This window comes from Geotrypetes seraphini, chromosome 5 (genome assembly GCF_902459505.1).
Source record: "Geotrypetes seraphini chromosome 5, aGeoSer1.1, whole genome shotgun sequence".
Classification (NCBI taxonomy): Eukaryota; Metazoa; Chordata; class Amphibia; order Gymnophiona; family Dermophiidae; genus Geotrypetes; species Geotrypetes seraphini.
Genome location: NC_047088.1, coordinates 123,530,269 through 123,552,945, shown reverse-complemented (window position 1 = coordinate 123,552,945; position 22,677 = coordinate 123,530,269). Strand labels below are relative to the sequence as shown.

General features: G+C 43.4%; 1 protein-coding gene across 1 annotated transcript in view; it reads left to right on the top strand.

Moving 5' to 3' along the window:
- The window catches only part of TRPM8 (transient receptor potential cation channel subfamily M member 8), a 2,182,726-nt gene that overhangs the window by 1,316,216 nt on the left and 843,833 nt on the right, over positions 1–22,677 (top strand). The window contains 1 exon segment of the mRNA XM_033944097.1: positions 13,871–13,995. Coding sequence (XP_033799988.1) covers positions 13,871–13,995 — 125 coding nt within the window.

Here is a 22,677-nt window from a genome sequence, read left to right as displayed (position 1 = left end):
CTCTCGAGTATCTCCATATCCTTCTTAAGGTACGGCGACCAGTATTAAACGCAGTACTCCAGATGCAATCGCACCATTGCCCTATACAGCGGGAGGATAACCTCCTTGGTTCTGGTAGTGATACCTTTTTTGATAATGCCCAACGTTCTGTTCGCCTTTTTTGAGGCCACTGCGCATTGTGCCGCTGGTTTCATTGTTTTATCCACCAATGGTTGCCTTCCCCCAATATCATCCCCCCCATCGTGTAGTTGTACATCAGGTTTCCTTTCCCTATGTGCATGACTTTGCATTTCTCTACATTGAAGCTCATCTGCCATTTATTTTCCCACTCACTCAGTTTGTTCAGGTCCCTTTGAAGTTCTTTACATTCCTCAACAGATCTAACCGTACCGGAGAGTTTTGTGTCATCCGCAAATTTTATAACTTCGCACTTCGTCCCTGTTACCAGGTCATTAATAAATATATTGAACAGCAGTGGTCCCAGCATTGACCCTTGCGGGACGCCACTCGTGACTCCTTTCCAGTCAGAATAGTGTCCCTTTACTCCTACCCTCTGTTTCCTGTCCGCCAGCCAGTTTCTAATCCATCATGTTGCAGGTCTTCACAATCCTTCTGTGTCTTTACTACTCTGAATAACTTTGTATCATCTGCAAATTTAATCACCTCGCTTGTCGTACCAATTTCCAGGTCATTTATAAATATGTTGAAGAGCAAGGGCCCAAGCACCGAACCTTGCGGCACTCTACTCGTGAAGCTTTTCCAGTCCGAGTATTGTCCATTTACCCCCACTCTCTGTTTCCTATCCACCAACCAGTTTTTTTATTTTTTTTAATTCTTTATTGATTTTCAAACTACAAAAGTGCAATAAATGAATTACATATATGTATATTATATATTAATCGCAGCAAACTTTCAAATATTACTGCAACAAAGAAATTTCCCCCTCCCTCCCAGCTAATATACAAACAAATAAATCAAAACCTTCATGAAACCATTTATAAAATCCCTGGACCAATTCCATTCCCTTCCCTTACCCCACTCCCCCCAGGATGTGTATGTTTACTTGTTTATAAAATTATTCCTTTTTACAGTATTTAGTCAATGGCTCCCACACATCCATAAAATTCTTAATTTGTCCCTGTTTCTTGGGAGTCCACTCCAACGAGGCACGCAAGTGCCGTTTCACCTCTCCCCAGAACCTGCGGGAGAGAGATTGCAGCAGCAGCGGCCTGAGCTCCATTTTCTTGGGAGCCCGCTCCAACGAGGCACGCGAGTGCTGTTTCACCCCTCCTCAGAACCTGCGGGAGAGAGATTGCAGCAGCAGCGGCCTGAGCTCTATTTTCTTGGGAGCTCACTCCATTGAGGCACGTGAGTGCCGTTTCACCCCTCCACAGAACCTGCGGGAGAGAGATTGCAACAGCAGCAGCCTGAGCTCCATTTTCTTGGGAGCCCGCTCCAACGAGGCACGCGAGTGCCGTTTCACCCCTTCCCAGAACCTGCGGGAGAGAGATTGCAGCAGCCCAGCGGCCTGAGCTCCATTTTCTTGGGAGCCCGCTCCAACGAGGCACGCGAGTGCCATTTCACCCCTCCCCCGAACCAGCAGGGAGAGAGAAAAAAGATTTGCAGCACCGGGCTGACATCCAGTTCGGGAGCCAACGAGAAGAAAAAAGATTTACGGTACTCAATTCGCCACTGTCTTCCTGCCTATCACCCCCCTGTGCCAGCGGCCCGCCAGGGACCGACACCAAGGGTCATTAGGGCATAGACCGGGGGTGGGTAAGCAGAGTGGGCAGACTTGATGGGCTGTAGCCCTTTTCTGCCGTCATCTTCTATGTTTCTATGTTTCTATTCTTGGACTCTCAATTGAGGCCACCCCGACCAGAGTACTATCTTTTAAAGTACTATCTTTTAAAGTTCTTAGATTTATACTTCTTATTTCTTATTTCATACCTGCTCATAGACTTAGATATTACATACCTGTTCCTAGATTATACCATATCTGCTTTTAGATTCATATTGCAAATCTGATCATGACTTACACCTCGTAATTGCATAGACCTGTCTTATAGATCTCCTCATAGTCTCCTATATCATAATCTTATTTAGTACAGATTTGTTCATAGTCTTTATATCGTATATGCTTATAGTCTTATTCTTTCACATCTGTTCATAGACCTATACTCAGTACCAGTACCTATATATTTTGTACATCTGTTCTTAGACCTATATTCAGTACCAGCTCTCTAGCCCTCAGATCTTTCCTTCCTATCTGCCCATAAGTCTTTCACATTTACCCACCTCCCCTTAACCGTCAGTCTCCCCTCCTCCCCAACTTCTCTTGCCTGCCCTCCCTCTACTGCCCAGCCTCCCTCTCTCGCCACCCTATCTGCTACCCCAACATGTTCAGCTCCACTCATAAGCTCATTGCCTTTCTCCTCCTCTACTTGCTTAGCACAAGAGGCTGGATTATAAAAGCTTTAGCCTTCAAACCTATACCAACCTACATATCATGGACTAGAATCCCAGGACCTGATAAATTCCTCCGCCCCCACCGGCTCGTTCATGACATCACTGAAACAGGTCCTTTCTCCATCCGTGTGATCAACACTGCCCGCCACCCACCCAGACCAACACACAATAGAAAACGATCCCTAAAAAATTTACTACGTTCGGAACCTTCGCCCCTCCCAGAACAATCCACTCTTCTTGGCGCCTACCTGAACATTCGCTCAGTTAGAAATAAGGCCCAACTCTTCAAACACTGGCTGGAAGAAACCCATCTAGACATTGTACTTCTAACCGAAACATGGCTCATTTCCGACCAGGATGCCATCATAGCGGATATTCTCCCACCACATTACAAAATCATCCCCCTCTCAAGAAACTCAAAAAGGGGAGGTGGCCTGGCCATCATACTCCGTGACCACTTTCACTTCCAAATCCTAGATTCCAAATTAACCAATGACCTGGAAATCCTCACCTGAAAAATCTCCAAAACTGACTACATTGATAACCTTATCATCACGCTATTCTACATACCCCCTAATAAATGGAATCTAGCAAAAGAAGATTACTACGAATTCCTTCTCACGAACTCGGCAGCCGGCAACCACAACCTCTTAGCAGGAGACATCAATCTACACCTTGAGCAAGAAGAGAACCTCAATGTCGCAGATCTATTCTCCTTCCTCACATCGCTAGGCTTCACCAAGCCCCCCCATACCACTACACACAATAAAGGTCACCAGCTTGACCTGATCACTTTCCTTTCCAACACCCCCACTACTCCCAACATAAGTCTCACAGAACAAACTTGGTCTAACACCCCTTGGTCCGACCACCTCCTTTGTCACTTCGAACTAGCCTGGCTCAAAAAACAACCAGACAGGAAACCCACGCCCAACCATACAAAGACAATGACCTGGACAAGAGGAAAAATTAATCCTGCAGATTTCTGGTCACATTACACCCTCATTTCCAACTCCGACCCCAACTTCCACCTAGACTGGAAAAACTTCAGCAACCAAGTCCTAAACACCATCACCCCCCTTAGACTTCGCAAGAAAACCCCTCGACCCTTAAACAGCTGGTTTGATGCGGATCTCCTAGCCATAAAACATGAAGTACGGAAACTAGAAAGAACATGGCGTAAATCAGGGACTGACAACGACAGACTCAACTGGCGACTGAAAGTCAATGAATACAAAAGATTGATCAACGTAAAACGCAGTAAACATTACTCCCAACTAATCAACTCCCCTTCTCTAAACAGTAAAGCTCTTTTTAGAATAGTCAACTCCCTTCTAGACACAGATTCACACAAATGCTCCAGCTCAGACCTCCCGCCCCGCGCTATAATCCTAGCAGACCATTTTGCCAACAAAATTCACACCTTAAAATCGTCTCTTATAGCTCCCAGCCCCGAGCCAATATTCAACCTTCCTGCAGCAGACACGGGAGGTTCAGTAACAGACATGACCTGGAGCTCCTTCGAAAGCCCAGACTGGAACCTTTTTCTCAAACTCTACTCAAACTACGCTAACTCCAACTGCCTATTAGACAATTTCCTATTAGACAATCATGAAATCCGCCCCCCCCCCCCTCATTCAAAGCCGAACTCTTCAATTGGGTCTCACTATGCCTGTCCACTGGTCACTTCCCGACTGAACTTGGCCACATTCTTGTTTCCCCCCGCCTTAAAAGCAACAAGGAACCCATCTCCTCCACTACCAACTACAGACCCATCGCCAACATACCACTCTTCCAAAAACTCTTGGAAGGCCTTATTAACCACGACCTCATGAATTACCTAGACAAGTTCAACATTCTTCATGATTCCCAATCCGGCTTCTGCACAAACCACAGCACAGAAACTGTCTTAGCAGCTCTGACCAATTACCTCCTCCACCTGTTCTCACTGGGCAAAAGCGCCCTAGTACTTCAATTCGACCTAAGCAGCGCCTTCAACCTGGTCGACCATAATATCCTGCTCAGCTGCCTTGACTCCATCGGCATCACTGGCCAAGTACTAAATTGGTTCTCAAGCTTCCTAACTAACCGTAATTACCAGGTCCACAGCAATGGAACCTTCTCCCATCAATGGCGCAATCTCTGCGGAGTCCCACAAGGTTCCCCTCTATCCCCCTCCCTTTTCAACATTTACTTGGCCCCTCTGGCACGGACACTAGCCGACTTAAACCTAAAATCATTCATATACGCAGATGACATCACCATTATCATTCCCCTAACTTCATTCACACAACAGACGGAACAACTCACTTCTTCCGTCCTCACCAAATTAGAACTATGGCCCTCACAATTCAAATTAAAATTGAACACCGAAAAAACCAAAATTTTCCTGGCAAGTCCCACCCATAAACTAACAAACACTTCCCTGAAATTGAATGGTCTAGACTACCCTATCAACCCCACCATAAAAATCCTTGGAGTCCTCCTAGACAGATGCTTGACCTTCGAAGATCATACCAGTGCCCAGGTGAAAAAATGTTTCTGCTCCCTCTGGAAACTTCGCACCATTAAACGCCACTTCGACCACATCTCCTTTTGTCTTCTGGTCCAATCACTAATCCTAAGCATACTGGACTATTGTATATACCTGGGATCCTATAAAAACACCATCAAACGTCCGACTCATCTTCGGCCTCAAAAAATATGACCACGTAAGCCCCTACTACACTAAACTCCACTGGCTGCAGGTGGAGGCAAGGATCATCTTCAAATTCGCCTGCCTCTGCTTCAAAACCTTAGCAGGCTCTTCACCAATCTACCTATCGGAGCACCTTGAAATTGCAGGCCCCTCCCATACACGAAACACCTACCTGTTTTCCTTTCTTTCCCTGAAGGGTTGCCTCTACAAGAAATTCCTCGACAGATCCCTAGCATTCCAAGCGGGCAAATGGAACAAATGCCTCACAACCCTCATCTCCAATTTCCCCCCTACCAAATGTTCAGGAAGTCTATCAAAACCTACCTTTTTGACAAATTCCTCTAACTTCTTACTAGCCTCCTCCTCTAATTCCGACTTACCTCCATACTCTCTGACTCCTCCAATCCTGTTAGCCACTAAATGACTTAATAAAATGGATCACTCAGTCTAACTAATTATCCCTTCTTCATTACTCCTCATACTAAATGCCTCTGCTTTGCCTTATCGAATACTGCAGTATGTATCACCACCGTATGTAACACTGCTGTATGTAATATCGCTGTAAGTAACTTACAGCAAATGTAACTTCATTGCAAATGTAACCTAGCTGTAAAAATAACTTCACTGTAAATGCAGCATCGCCAAAAATGTAACTTCGCTGTAAATGTACAGTCTCTTCATCTGTTAACCACATAGAACTTCCATGGTAATGCGGTATACAAGAATAAAGTTATTATTGTATGGCCATGCAATGCTCCATTTTATATGTATAACACAGGGATTCCCACCAGAATGTGTAGTTCAACCTATCTCTGTTTTACCAATTTCTTAAGATAAGCTGCATGGCAACCCCTGTCATCACTAATAGAAGCTTGTTATTATTCGTAGATAGTTGACTTTTAGTTCTCATAAGAGTACAAAATAAAATAGTATCAGAAGATAAAGCCACTGGATTCTCTAACATATTATTTACTTGGTCCGAAATAGACCTCCAAAACTGCAGAATCAAGGGACAATAGTAAAGTAAATGCTAGGACTTTAGATCATTTACTTTACTATCGCCAACCAGTTTTTAATCCATGTGAGTATATCACCCTCAATTCCATGGCTCGCAATTTTTCGAAGAAGTCGTTCATGTGGGACCTTGTTGAATGCCTTCTGAAAATCCAGATAAACAATGTCGACTGGGTCACCCTTGTCTATCTGCCTCAAAGAAGTGCAGTAAGTTTGTCAAGCAAGATCTTCCTTTGCTGAAGCCGTGCTAGCTGGCCCTCATCAGATTGTGTCCGTCAAGGTGATCAATGATGCGGTCCTTTATCAGCGCCTCTACCATCTTTCTCGGTACTGAGGTCAGACTCACCGGTCAGTAGTTTTTCCATATCTCCCCTTGAGCCTTTTTTGAAGATTGGCGTATAATTCACCACTTTCCAGTCTTCTGTAATCCTTCCTGATTTGATTGACAGATTGGCTGCTTTTTGCATATCCTAGTCTGAGGATTCAGCACTGAGAGGCAACTCCAGCTGGCTCCTAGCTGAGCTCTTGGTCTGTCTTCTTTCGTTCTCCCTGTAGCTTCCGTCCCTCCTCTCTGCTGTGTAACCTGAGCCTGTCTTTAAGCAGCTCTAGGCCACACCCCCTAAGCCAGGGCAGGAAAATAGTATCAGGCATTTCATATTGAGAAGCAATAGAATCTGAGTGCCTTTAAGGAACAGAACCTCAAACATAACATTGTGTAAATCCTGGCTATTCAAGGAAGAAAACCCTGAACTAGCCCTGTATTTGCCACACTTGCATAATGCGCAATATATGTGCTGTGTTGTATGGCATGTCTTGGTTGTAAGACTTTGAATTTTTTGTTTAATGTATTATATTTGAAAACCAATAAAAAAAATTTAAATATAAAAAACTTGGGCTTCGGGAGGTTATTTCATTGACCTTCTCATTTTTAATTCAGTACTCTGTTTTTTTTCAGCAGTCAGTTTAGGCAACGGTTTAGCCTTTAGAGTGTCTGTTAGGGTTTATATATAAAATGTGTTTTAGTCTAGATTAGTATTTTGAGTTGCATTTCAGAGCATTAGATCACTTCAGGATACCAATAGTAGTTGAGGAAAGTCTTGTTTAGTTTTTAAGAACATAAGAACATAAGCAGTGCCTCTGCTGGGTCAGACCAGGGGTCTATCATGCCCAGCAGTCCGCTCACGTGGCGGCCCATCAGGTCCAGAACCTGTATAGTAACCCTCTATCTATACCCTTCTATACCCTTTTCCTTCAGTAAATTGTCCAATCCCTTCTTGAACTCCAATACCTTACCCTGTCCTATCACGCCATCTGGAAGCGCATTCTAGGCGTCCACCACCCGTTGGGTGAAGAAGAACTTTCTCGCATTGGTTCTGAATCTGTCCCCTTTTAATTTTTCCGAATGCCCTCTCATTCTTGTAGTTGTCGAAAATTTGAAGAATCTGTCCCTCTTCACTTTCTCTATGCCCTTCATGATTTTGTAAGTCTCTATCATATTCCCTCTAAGTCTCCGCTTCTCCAAGGAAAAGAGCCCCAGTTTCTCTAGTCTTTCAGCATATGAAAGGTTTTCCATACCTTTTATCAAACGTGTCGCCCTCTTCTGAACCCTCTCAAGTATCACCATATCCTTCTTTAGGTACGGCGACCAATATTGGATGCAGTACTCCAGATGCGGGCGCACCATCCCCCGATACAATGGGAGGATAACTTCTTTCATTCTGGTTGTAATACCCTTCTTGATTATACCTAGCATTCTATTCGCTTTCTTAGCGGCCGCTGCGCACTGTGCCGACGGCTTCATGGTCTTGTCCACTATTACCCCCAAGTCCCTTTCTTGGATACTCTCACTCAGTAACAGCCCTCCCATCATGTAGCTGTACCTTGGGTTTCTGTTTCCTACCTGCAAGACTTCACATTTCTCTACATTAAACTTCATCTGCCATCCCCTAGCTTGTTCAGGTCCCTTTCTAAATCCTCGCAGTCTTCTTTAGTCCTAGACCCATTAAATAGTTTGGTGTCGTCTGCAAATTTTATTACTTCGTACTTCATCCCAGTTTCCAGATCATTTATAAATACGTTGAACAGCAGCAGTCCAAGCACCGACCCCTGCGGAACTCCACTCGTGACCCTCCTCCAGTCCGAGTAGTAGCCCTTCACTCCTACCCTCCGCTTCCTACCTGCCAACCAATTTCCGATCCACCTGTGTACGTCTCCTTCCACCCCATGGTACTTCAGTTTCCGAAGTAGGCGTTCGTGGGGTACCTTATCAAAAACTTTTTGGAAGTCTAAATATACGATATCTAAGGGGTCCCCTTTGTCCATCTGTTTGTTAATTTCTTCGAAGAAGTGCAATAAGTTCATCAGGCACAATCTTCCCTTGCAGAAGCCATGTTGGCTTGTTATCATAAGTTTATTCCTTTCTAGATGCTCCTCAATGCTTTCTTTTATCAGCGCTTCTGCCATTTTTCCCGGAACCGAGGTCAGACTTACCGGTCTGTAGTTCCTCGGGTCACCTCTTGATCCCTTTTTAAAGATGGGCGTAACATTGGCTATCTTCCAATTCTCTGGGATCATGCCTGTTTTTAGGGATAGATTACAGACTTGCTGTAGTAGTGCCGCTATCTCCTCCTTCAGTTCTTTCAGTACCCTAGGGTGGATTCCATCCAGGCCCAGTGATTTGTCAGGTTTTAGTTTTTCTATCTTCGAGGCTTACATCCATGGATGTTAGTTTTTCTGCTTGGTCCCCTTTGAAGTGTTCGGGTTCCGGTACGTTGGATGTGTCCTCTTTTGTAAATACAGATGAAAAGAACATGTTTAGTCTCTCCGCTACTTCTTTCTCCTCTTTCACCACTCCCTTCCTATCTCCATCGTCCAGCGGTCCCACCTCCTCCCTAGCTAGATGCTTCCCTTTAACATATCTGAAGAATGGTTTGAAATTTCGTGCTTCTCTGGCTAGCCTCTCTTCATATTCTCTTTTTGCTTTTCTAACCACTAGATGACATTCTTTTTGATACTTCCTGTGTTCTTTCCAGTTCTCCTCGGTTTTGCCCTTTTTCCATTTTTTTAAAGAATTCTTTTCACCTATCACTTTCTTCACTTCTTCAGTTATCCATGCCAAGTGCCTTGTTCAGTTCTTTTTGCACCCCTTTCTGAATCTGGGGATATACAGATTTTGTGCCTCACTCACTGTGACATTAAATAAAGACCAGGCTTGCTCTACAGTCTGCCATTTCTTCGAGCTGCTCCTAAGTTTCTTCCTTACCATTACCCTCATCGCTTCGTAGTTTCCTTTCTTGAAGTTAAAAATTGTCGCGGTGGTTCTCTTTTCCTTCAGTATTCCTACTTCAACTTTGAACCTGATCGTTTTGTGATCACTGTTTCCTAACGGTCCCACTACTTTCACTTCCTTTGCAGGTCCTCTTAACCCATTTAGGATTAGATCCAGGGTGGCATTTCCCCTCGTCGGTTCTCTTACAAGTTGATCCATAAAGCAGTCCTGTATAGCCTCCAGGAATCCGGACTCCCTAGCACATTTTGTGCTTCCAAGACTCTAGCCTATCCCGGGATAGTTGAAGTCTCCCATAATAATCGTGTTTCCGCTTTTGCATTCTCGTTTCATCTCGGCTTCCATTTCCTCATCGGTAGCTTTGGTTTGCCCAGGTGGATGATAGTACAGGCCCATCTTTATCTCGAGCCCTTTCCTTCCAGGTATTTTAGCCCATAGCGATTCTAATTTGTTGGTCGTCGCTACTGTGTCCACTCTGGTCGAGTGTATGCTTTCTTTTATGTATAGGGCTATTCCTCCTCCGACCTGACCTGACCTGTCCTCGCGATAGTTTGTACCCCGGCAGTGCTACGTCCCATTTGTTTTCTTCATTCTACCATGTTTCAGAGATCCCAATGATGTCAGTTTTGGCCATGACTTCTAACTCATACCCTCCCACCTTCCCCTGATCCGACCTATCCCTGGCTTGATCTCTGATTTATAGTTCCTTGAACCAATTAGAAGGCTACAAACATAACTAGCTAGTAATTAGCTCTTAAGAAATTGTCTGAGAAATCCCTAGAGGGTAACCTACCATTATAATATTGCAAAATAATAATAAAAATTAAACATTACCATAACCTTAGGGGAACTTAGAATACATATTACAACTCCCATAGCATCTTAAGAAAGTCACCAATATTAAGATGCAGGCAGCAGTCTAGCAGCAAGATGGGGGCTATCCATTCTTTTGTACTGAGTGCCACATATTTAATTATCTCCCAGTTGGTGAGAGGTCTTAAAGAGCTCCTAGCATTCAGGGAATGGGTCCAATCTCTTGAGGCTAAGGGACACAGAGAGGTATATCGAGGAGACCTACAGGGATGTTGAAGAAAAGTCCCACCTTCAGTCTCTGTGGTACCTCAGAGGGAGGTCTTCTTAAATGAGAGCATCACCCTGGTGAAGCAGGAGACAATCCTGTAGCTAGGACCTGCCCATCAAGGGATGCAGTATCCTCTTGCACTGAGGATGCATCTCCAGTGGCTTCCGCCCAAAAGGGAAGGGTTAGGACAGCCATTATAGTGGGAGATTCAATCATTAGGCATGTAGCTAGCTGGGTGGCTACTGGATGTTAGGTGCCTTGCCTATCAGGTACAAAGTGGTAGACCTCACGTGTGACCTAGATAAAATTCTGCTGTCATACTATGTGAGTATGAATGACATAGGGAAATATGGTAGGGAGGTTTAGGCTATTAGGTAGGAAGTTAAAATCCAGGGTAGCAGTCTCAATGTGTGAATGAAGCAATGCTGCAGGGAGAAGGGTTTTAGATTTGTTAGGAACTGAGCGACATTTTAGGGAAGGGGGAGACTATTCTGAAAAGATGGGCTCTACCTTAACCATGGTGGAATTAGGCTGCTGGCATCAACATTTAAAAAGGATATAGAACTGCTTTTAAACTAGAAACTGGGGGAAGGCCGACAGTCAATCAAAAGAGCAAGGTTCGGGACAAGATATCTTTAAAAGATATCATCATAAAAGGGAAAACAGAGCATCTGATAGTGAGATTGTAATACAGGCTGCAGTAGATCAGGTTTCCTTAAATTTAGAGCAGGCTGATTTTAAAGATTGCAAATTATCCATGCCAACTGCTGAGCAAATTGTAAAGAGATGTGACAAACATTATTTGAAATGTCTGTATGCAAATGTCAGAAGCCTAAGAAACAACCTGGGAGAGTTAGAATATATTGCACTATATGTAAAGTTAGATATAATAGGCATCTCTGAAACTTGGTGGAAGGAAGATAACCAATGGGACACAGTCATGCCGGGTCCAAGTTATATCAAAGTGATAGGGTTGATTGAATCGGTGGAGGCTTAGCGTTATATGTTAAGGAGGGCCTTGAATTGAACAGACTAAAAATTCTATAGAAGTAGAAACCTTAGAATCCCTATAGGTAGAAATTCTGTGTGTAAGGGGGGAAAGGATAGTGATAGGAGTGTACCATCTGCTTGACCAGGATGAATTGTTATCAGAAATTAGGGAAGCTAACAAACTGGGTAACACAGTAATAATGGGTGATTTCAACTACCCTGATACTTACTGGGTAAATGTAATATCAGGGCATGCTAGGGAGATAAAATTCCTTGATGAAATCAAGGACTGCTTTATGAAAGAACTGACAAGAGGTGAAGTAATTCTAGATATAGTTCTTACCCCCTCTTTTATGAAACTACCATAGCAGTTTCTAGCGCAGGGAGCCGCACTGAATGGCCCGCACTGCTCCAGACGCTCATAGGAACTCAATGAGCATCGGGAGCAGTGCAGGCCATTCAGTGCGGCTCCCCGCGCTAGAAACTGTTATTGCAGTTTTGTAAAAGGAGGCCTTAGTGGACTACATGAATTGGTGAAGGAGGTAATGGTGCTGGGGCTGCTTGATAACAGTGATCATAACATGATCAGATTTAATATAATTCCTGGAATAAGTTTACACAGGAAATCCAGTACAACAGCACTTAACTATGATAACATGAGCAGAATCATAAAAAAGAAACTTAAAGGTGCAGCTGCAAAGATCAAAAATATACATCAGCCATGGATGTTATTTAAAAATTCCATCCTGGATGTCCAGTCTAGATGTATTTCATGTATTAAAAAAAAGAATGAGGACCAAATGGCAGCCAACATGGTTAACGAGTGATGTGAAGGAAGCAATTAGAGCTAAAAGAGAAGCCTTCAGAAAGTGGAAGAAGGAGCCGACTGAAAATAATTGTAAACAACGCAAGGAATGTCAAGTCAAATTCAATGTGCTAATAAGGAAGTCGAAGAGAGATCTTGAAAAGAAAATTACGCTGGAAACAAAAACACACAGTAAAAATATTTTTAGGTATATTAAAAACAAGAAGACAGGAAGAGAATTGGTTGAACTGTTAGACAACTGAGGGATAAAAGGGGCTCTCAGGAAAGACAAGGATATACAGCTCTCCCTCCAGATTCGCGGTTTCCCTACTCGTGAATTCGGTTATTCGCAATTTTTTTTTTCATCTTTTTGTAGGCTGCCCCAAACCTCCCCAGACCTTACCTGGTGGTCTAGCGGTGACGCAGGGCAGGAGCGATCTTCCTATGCAAACCAAAACCCCACATGCAAACATATGAGGGCTATTGCTGTGGTGTATAGTTGGGTCCAGTAGGTTTTGGAGGGGCTCACCACACAATATAAAGGGGTTACGGTGAGATGTGTACCTGGGATGTCTGTGTGGCCTTTCTACTAAAAATGTTACATCCTAATGACTTCTTTTATGCGTTTTTCTTTTGGAACCCAGCCCATGTGCCTAAGGCCCACCGGAGGGGCCTAAGGCAACTGGGCCAATTCCAGTTGGTCCAGGTGCCTAAGGCCCTACCTGTGGATGGGGCTTGAGCTGCCTGGGCCTATTAGGCCCTAGGGCCTGCCATTCTGCAGGAGGGGTTGGGCTCACTCCTGCCCGGATCTTGTCACAGGGGGGGGGGTCACAGGGCAAGAGGGGTTGGGCTTCCTCCTTCCCATATTGGATCGGGCAGGTGTGGGGCTGCTTCGGGGCAGGAGGGGTTGGGCTCCCTCATGCCCAATCCAATTGGGGGGAGGGGTGTGGATCGCGGTAGGAGAGATTGGCTATCTCTCCTGCCGTGATAGCGATCTGAAGTGCCGCGGTTGGTGGCACTTCAGGATCGTTTTGCGGCAGGGGAGATGAGCCATCTCTCCTGCCACAAGCGTTGCGGTAGGGGATAGGCAGGTTACTGGGGCCTCTGAGCTGATCGCAGCAGCAGTGATCAGCTCAGCAGCCCCTTTTTTGGTACTTATACCTGTTTTGACTTGGTCTAAGTCAAAACGTATAAGTGCCAACTAGGCAACCTGTCAAAATTTTTGGTTATACCTGTTGTATGACTGTAAGCCGGCCCACCTCCCACCCTTTCCCCTCCTCTAAAAGTGCCTCTTTTCACTCTATGCATTTAGAGGCAGGGGAAAGGTCTAAGCTGGTTTTAGATACCTCTAAAACCAACTTTGGTTATGGGTACTTGGACGATTAGGCTTTTTGATCATCCAAGTACCCATTTAGGCCACTTTGTAGACTTTTTTTTTTTTTAATTATGAGCCCCATATTGTTTTAAGTAAATAAATAAATTCATGTTCTATGCACTGAGAGCTTTTTATGTCCCATTTCAGACTAGAGGATGCACACTGGCAGCCCTGGGTGCCAGCAAGCTCCTGAAGAGCCTAGCCAAAGTAAAGAATGATATTAATGCAGCTGGAGAGTCAGAGGAGATTGCCAATGAATACGAGACCAGGGCAATAGGTAAGAAGGTCAACTGAGTAAAAACATACTTAACTGTTTTCTTGTGCCTGATAGACAAAGGGTGTTAATTCTAAAGAGCATTAAGGGAATAACATATGATTTTATCCAAATAATACATATTAAATGGAAAAATCATTTGCTATTTGCCATGCACACTGTAACAGAGATACCCAGAGGCAGCACCAGAAACTTCCCCCTGCCCCTTTAAGAAAACCTTTCAGTTAGGGGGAAACTGAGATTCCATCCCCCTCTTCCCTCTGTAAGCAGGCCAACTGAGCTATCTGGCTTTCCAGATTGAAGTGATTGCCTCAGCTAGTAGTTCCAGCACAAGGTAACCCCAAGAGAAGGCCTGGAACAGAAAGCCCTTGAATGGAGAAGAAGTCTCTTCAGTATCCTTGGGAAGTTGGGATCATATGAGGCCGCCCTCAAAGCTTTCAGGCAGTTTCAAGATCCACCTGACAGTGAACTAGAGGGCTGGTTGAGAAGATTTTCCAAGGAGAGACTGGGACGATGAACTAGGAGTCCTCAACACTGCCTAAGAAGGAGAACGTTAGTAAGTTCCCTCAGGAGAGGGACCTGCTCATAGTTGGCTCTAAAGAAATAAAACTGGCTTAAAGGTATGCTCTTTTGCAAAAAGGACACTGACTGAATGCTGACTTAAATTCTGTCAGGTACAAAATGATTTTGTGTGTGTGTGTGTGGAGGGGGGGTCCTTTTGATAGACTCTGCTTTGTTGTCGGCACCTTAGGTGGGGCGAGTTCCTATGTTCTGTGAGAGAGTAAAGAGGGAAGGATCAAAGGGGTTGGAAGGGGTCTAGGGGGGGAAATAGAATTGGCAGACACAGGGAGAAGCCAGAGTCAGTCCCATGTAGCCAAGAGGCTGGAAGTTTGCTTTTGAATTTGAATTGAGTTTTGCTTGAAGAACCTATATGCACTGAGTTTTGTGTGAGGAACTTCTGCTTTGCCTGGACCAGCCAGGGAAAAAATTGTGCTGAATGGATTAGGGGCTGAGGACTAGGTACAGCCCTGAAGAAAAACCCTGACTGGATTAGGGGCCAGCATTTTGAATGGCCCTGAAAAACTTTGGGAACAATGTTATGCTTTTTAGTGTTTCAGCTACAAATGGACGAGTCAGGTCCAGAGGCACCCTAGACAACTGCCTAGGCCAGAGACCGCCTTAGACTTTCTTTGTGAGGAAATTAAACCTACTTTTGGGACAAGAGACTGCAGTGGTTACTAACTTATCTCACAATTACTGTTGATTCACCTCCTGGAATTCCGTGAAGTGGCTAATCCCACCCAGAGGCACCACAGGTATGACAATACATTATTTTACATAATTGAAAGTTAAATAATAATAATAATAATGTAAAGCATTCAAATGCATGCTAAGCAACTAATATGCAAATTGAATAACAAAGCTTACATTTAATCTCACAAACTGTATATTCCTGGAAAGATAGTGCCAACTTTCAGCTTGCATTTTCTTGCTTCTTCAGTGGTAATGGGCCATAAATACAGACTGATGCTTCTGGGAAACTTCTTAAAAGAGCTTTTGTGAAATAAAAATTCAACACCCTCAACCTTTCTCCTTTGCTGGCATCTTTCTTCCATCCCCCTCTCCCAAGCATTCTTGCCTACATCCACCTCTTCTGATCTCATGGCACCTATGTGGGTCACAAATGGCTGAAACAACTTCAAAAATCATAAATGGACTGAGGAAAATAATTACTGGGGTAATGTATCTTATCACTGGTTCACAATAACTCATCATGTAAAACTGCCCATATAACAATAATTGACTATAAAAAGAGTTTTTTTCAAAAAAACACTTAACTTAATCCCAATGGAGACTCTATTGGTTCATTTCTTGAGCTTCATCAGCAACACGGTAGAGAAACGCCCGGGTGTGAGAAAGCCGTGATGGGGCCAGTGCTGCCGACGATGCGGTTTGTTATAAGGTACTGTATGTCGGTCTCAAGGTCGAGGTTCGGATGGGTAGGAGATATGAAAGGGTCAGCTAGGAGAGGGGGGGGGTGCGCAGTGGCGGCCGGGGGGTGATGGGAGGGATTTTAAAAATGCTGCACGGGGGGATGGGCGGACTCAAAAGAAATTAGGTGGTTACAGATAATCCAGAATGCCTCTATTAAATTAATTATGGGAGCAAAGAAATTTGACCATGTAACTCCCTTACTTCAAAATGCTCATTGGCTTCCGGTGTCTCATCGTATTCTATATAAATTATGTTTATTTACATTTAAATCTCTATTATTTAAAACTCCAGCTTTTATTTATAAAGCATTGATACCTTATAATTCTTCTAAATTACTGAGATCAAACGACCAACATTTATTGGTCATCCCCTCTCTTAAAATTATTAATACTCGAAGGCAATTTATCTTTACTATTACGACGCCTCAGACTTGGAACACACTCCCGCTATACTTAAGAGAGGAGAAGAACTTGGAAAAGTTTAAGAGCAAACTTAAGAGTTTTCTTTTTAAAGATTCATTCAATATTTAATTGAAATGTTAACTGCTCTTTTGTTTGTTTGTTTTTTAACTTACCTATTTAATAGTCTTTCCATTCCTCTTGTGCTTAACCTTTAATTGTTGACTCTTTCCTTTCTAAGATTGTATTTCTTTCCTGCCTTCCCTACTGTGTCATGTATTGCATTAATTAGTTTTTTTTAAATTATTTTTTGAAAACTTATCCCTTTATTAATTTTGTATGTCTACTTCATGTATATTTTAAATATGTATTTTGCTGATTTGTACATCGCTTAGAATTTGGAATAGGCGATTAATCAAATAATAAATAAACTTGAAACTTGAAGGGAGGGGTATAAGTTGCAAGGGTTCTGCTGCATGAGGGGAGATAGGGATATAGGCTGCAAGGGTTCTGCTGCACAGGGGGATGGGAGGGAAAGGGGAGGGATAGAAAGATACTGCACAAGGGGATGGGTGAGAGGGGAGGAAACATGCTGCACATGTGGGGGAGAGAACGGAAATAGGAAGAATTGGGGTAGAGGAGAAGAAGGGAAAGATAATCATTGTACATGAAAAAAATAAAACCTCCCTGAAAATAAGACCTAGTGCCTTTTTTGGGCCCAAAATTAATATAAGACAGTGTCTTATTTTCAGGGATACACGGTATGTTGGTAAAACAAGTAGGTGTTTGAAAGTGAGGTTGAATGAACATAGGTCAAGTTTAAACAGAGGACGTATGGAAGCATTCCTTGTAGGACATTGTCAAGAACATTGGCATAGTTTCAATAGTTTGAGATGCTTCATTATTGATACAGTGGAAGATAACATTGTGACAGAATTTATTGCAGAGAGAAAAATGATGGATTTATAGACTGAAATCTTTACAACCGATTGAACTGAATAGTCACATTGAATAGAAGGTGTTTTTGTAAAAAATCTTTTAAAATGCTGATAATGTGCTGAGAGAGGTTTAAAAGTCTTTGCATTTATAGATTGTGATTGGTCAAAAACATCACATAGATTGGCTGGTTAGCAACAGGGTTTATTTATATAGCAGCCACCATTTTTAAGATCTGGTTTTGATTTAGGACATCGAAATAAGCTGAACAAAAGGTGGCGATTTAATGTCTGGTAAATATATTTAATTTGTTTTATGTTTTGAAAATATAAAGAATAAAGATACCAGTATTGCTAGATCTTATATTTTTTTTACTGAAGTATGATTTTGTTTATCTTTGAAGGTTTACTTAAAGGATAAACTGGAGTATTGGAAACTCAAACTGTGCGAGGGAAACAGAATTCTTAGAGGCTGTGAGCGACTGCTTTATGGAGCAGCTTGTCAAGGAACCAACAAGAGGAGATGCCACTCTTGACCTAATCCTCAACGGATTAGGGGGACCTGCAAAAGAAGTGGAAGTAGTAGGGCCAATAGGAAACAGTGATCACAACATGATCCAGTACAAATTAGGAGTAAGTACAACAAAAGGGAAAAGAACCACAGTGACAACGCTCAACTTCAAGAAAGGGAACTATGATGCTATGAGAGCAATGGTAAGAAAAAAACTTAGAAACAGCTCAAGGAAAACAGAAACTGTAGAGCAAGCCTGGTCTCTATTCAAGGGCACAGTGCAAGAAGCACAACATATGTACATCCCCATATTTAGAAAAGGGTGCAAAAAAAACTGAACAAAAGACCCCGCATGGATAAACGATGAGGTGAAGAAAGCAATAGGAGACAAAAAAAAATCATTCCGGAAATGGAAAAAGGACCAGACTGGGGAAAACTGGGATGAACACAGGAAAGGCCAAAGAGAATGTCACCAAGTGGTTAGGAGAGCGAAAAGAGAATACGAAGAGAGACTGGCCAGGGAGGCAAAAAACTTCAAATCATTCTTCAGATATGTTAAGGGGAAGAAACCGGCGAGGGAGGAAGTAGGACCGTTGGATGATGGAGATAAAAAGGGAGTGATAAAGGAGCAAAAAGAGGTAGCTGACAGGTTAAACAAATTCTTCTCGTCAGTCTTCACAAGCGAGGACACATCCAATGTACCGGAACCCGACGTGATCTTCCATGGTGATCAAGAAGAAAAACTGTCGGCAATAGAGGTGAGCCATGAGGATGTCCTCCAACAGATAGATAGATTGAAAAGCGACAAATCACCAGGCCCAGACGGAATCCACCCTAGGGTACTAAAAGAACTAAGAAATGAGATAGCGGAAATACTCCAACGAGTTTGCAACCTATCCTTGAAAACTGGAGAGATACCGGAGGACTGGAAGATAGCAAATGTTACACCTATCTTTAAAAAGGGGTCAAGAGGAGACCCGGGAAACTATAGGCCGGTAAGTTTGACATCGGTTCCAGGCAAGATGGTAGAAGCACTGATAAAGGACAGCATCTGTGAGCACATCGAAAAAAATGGGCTGATGAAAGCGAGCCAACATGGCTTCTGCAAGGGAAGATCGTGCCAAACAAACTTACTGCACTTCTTCGAGGGGGTAAACAGCCATTTGGACAAAGGGGAACCTGTAGACATCATCTACCTTGACTTCCAAAAGGCCTTTGACAAGGTACCCCATGAGCGGTTACTTAGGAAGCTGTGGAACCACGGGGTGGAAGGGGACGTACACAGATGGGTCAAACACTGGTTGGCAGGCAGGAGACAGAGGGTTGGAGTGAAGGGTCACTACTCGGGCTGGAGAAAAGTCACGAGTGCAGTTCCGCAGGGGTCTGTACTTGGACCGCTGCTGTTCAATGTATTTATTAATGACCTGGAAACGGGGACGAAATGTGAAGTTATAAAATTTGCGGATGACACTAAACTCTGTAGAAGGGTCAGAACTACGGAAGAGTGTGAGGCCCTACAAAGAGACCTAAGCAAACTGGAGGAGTGGGCAAATAAATGGCAGATGAAATTCAATGTGGGGAAATGCAAGGTCATGCATATAGGGAGAAAGAACCCGATGTTCAGCTACCAAATGGGGGGATTAGTATTAGAGGGAAGTAACCTTGAAAGAGATTTGGGTGTACTGGTGGATACAACAATGAAGTCAACGGCGCAATGCGCAACAGCCGCGAAGAAGGCAAACAGAATGTTGGGTATTATAAAAAATGGTATTACGACCAGAACGAAAGAAGTCATCCTGCCGTTGTATCGGGCAATGGTGCGCCCGCACCTGGAGTACTGTGTTCAATATTGGTCACCGCATCTTAAGAAGGATATGGCAATACTTGAGGGGGTCCAGAGGAGAGCGACACGAATGATTAAGGGCATGGAAAACCTTTCATACACTGAAAGATTGGAGAAGCTGGAGCTCTTCTCCCTGGAAAAGCGGAGACTCAGAGGAGACATGATAGAGACCTACAAGATCATGAAGGGCATAGAGAAAGTGGAGAGAGACAGATTCTTCAAACTTTCAAAACATAAAAGAACAAGAGGGCATTCGGAAAAATTAGAAGGGGATAGATTCAAAACAAATGCTAGGAAGTTTTTCTTTACTCAGCGGGTGGTGGACACCTGGAATGCGCTTCCAGAGGATGTAATAGGGCAGAGTACGGTACTGGGGTTTAAGAAAGGATTGGACAATTTCCTGTTGGAAAAGGGGATAGAGGGGTATAGATAGAGGATTATTACGCAGGTTCTGGACCTGTTGGGCCGCCGCGTGAGCGGACTGCTGGGCACGATGGACCTCAGGTCTGACCCGGCAGAGGCATTGCTTATGTGCTTATGAAATGTGAGCAGAAACTGCAATGAAGTTCTGTTGACACAAATTAAATTACAATGAAGTGAAAAAGTAGAGTCTCCACTGAGATCAAGTGTTTTATGAAAAAATAAAAAACCCTTTTATTGTCAATTATTATGTGGGCAGTTTCACATGCTGAGTTATTGTGAACCAATGATAAAATACATTACCCAGTAAAGGCATAAGGTTGCAACCAGTGCCTGGATATCTGAGGTTCACTAATATTATTTGGTGATATCTAAGTGACTTTGAAGGAGTTTGGGACTGGTTTTCTCTAAATTTGAACTAAGCTTTCCCTTTACTAAGGATGCTGGTTTGTGTTTAAGTGTTTAATCATAGCATATGACATATCTCACATCTTAGTCTGCCTGCACTATGTGCTTTAGTCTGTTTGTACTTTCATCCTGTTAGTGCTGAAACATGACCATATATGTACTAGAGGTCTGCACGGGAATGGGGATTGCGGGACTCCCACGGGGATCCCCCCAGGTCTACCGGACTCCCACAGGGATCCCCCCAGGCTCACAGGACTCCTGCGGGGATGGAACCAGGGTTCCCGAGGCCTGGAAAGAGAATTAGTAGAAGATAGATAAAAGCAGAAACTGGGATCAAGATGATAGAAGAACAAAATGTCCCACCAGCTACAGCAAGGGATATATTCATTTTTAGGGGGGCTAAGTTCAAAGTAGGAGATCCAACCCCCTCTCATGGCCACCAGTTTAGTACAAAATGAAGTACTTGCTGAGTTTGTTTTGGGGTTTCCAGTTCAGTTTTGGCACATTTTTCTTATGCAACCATTGTTTTGAAAAGTGCCTCTCTCAATTCTGCTTTAAATGATTTTGATGCTGTATTGTTTGATTCTTTACTCATTGCTGCATTAAAAACCACTTGTGGATCTTGAGGGGGACTTCTCACAAATTACCTGTGTCAGATGGTGGAACCAGATTTGTTTGCTCTACAGATATGAGCTTTATATTGCCAAAAAATCCAACTCTTTTAACAAGAGTAAAGCTGCCACCAACCATTTACTCCCACTGTCTGAAATGGGCAACATGTCTGTCATAGTGTATTATCATTTCAAGGGTGCTTCCCTCTTATTCCTTACCAATTTGTAGGAAATTTTTTATCACTCAGAGAATAGTTAAGCTCTGGAATGCATTGCCGGAGGATGTGGTAAGAGCAGATAGCGTAGCTGGTTTTAAGAAAGGTTGGACAAGTTCCTGGAGGAAAAGTCCATAGTCTGTTATTGAGAAAGACATGGGGGAAGCCACTGCTTGCCCTGGATCGATAGGATGGAATATTGCTACACCTTGGGTTTTGGACAGGTACTAGTGACCTGGATTGGCCACCGTGAAAACGGGCTACTGGGCTTGATGGACCATTGGTCTGACCCAGTAAAGCTATTCTTATGTTCTTAAAAAATGGGCGACCCTACAGTCACATGACCTAATGTCTATTCTAATTCTTTCCAGTGATGTATGCATCTCTTATTTCTGTTCACTGTTATTTGTTTATATTGTATTTTATTGTTGGTTTAAATAAACTAAGACTTTAAAAACTGTCAGAAGTAATTGCTGCTTATTATGAGGGAGATGGGCGGGGACAGAGGAGATTCCTCATGGGGTCAGGCGGAGACAGAGGGGATTCCTTATGGGGATGGGCGGGGATAGAGGAGATTCTTGCAGGGATGGGCGGGGATGGGCAGGATACTGGTGGGGATGGGCGGGATTTCTGTCCCCGCGCAACTCTCTAATATGTACCTTGCCCTCCTGGACATGTAATAATGAAAATGCAAGGCTTAGAAAAAATGAGAGTTGCTCCCTATAGGACTATAAGGTTACCCCCTGAACCAATAGTAAATGTGGGCTTAGCACCAATGTATAGCAAGAATTTGTGACAAGAGTAGCGAATGGAAAATTGCAGCTAGCTTCCTTTTGGCTTAGAGAGGAAACATAAATATCACTGAACATCCTATTTTTCTGCACTTCTGAGGCAAAACTTTAGTGCACAGAAGTCTTTTGCATATATACTGAAGAAAACAAATATCTGTTACTTTCTACTCGGACTGGAGGAGGGTCACGAGTGGTGTTCCGCAGGGCTCGGTGCTCGGACCGCTGCTATTTAATATATTTATAAATGATCTAGAAGCAGGGACGAAGTGCAATTTGCGGACGACACCAAACTATTTAGTGGAGCTCGGACAAAGGACTGTGAAGAATTACAAAGGGACTTGAACATAATGGGCAATGAGATGGCAGATGAAGTTCAACCTTGAGAAATGTAAAGTACTACATATGGGAAGCAAAAACCTGAGGCACAGCTATACGATGGGAGGGATGTTATTGAATGAGAGTACCCAAGAAAGGGACTTAGGGGTAATGATGGACATAACATAAGAACTGCCATCTCCGGATCAGACCTTAGGTCCATCAAGTCCGGCGATCCGCCCA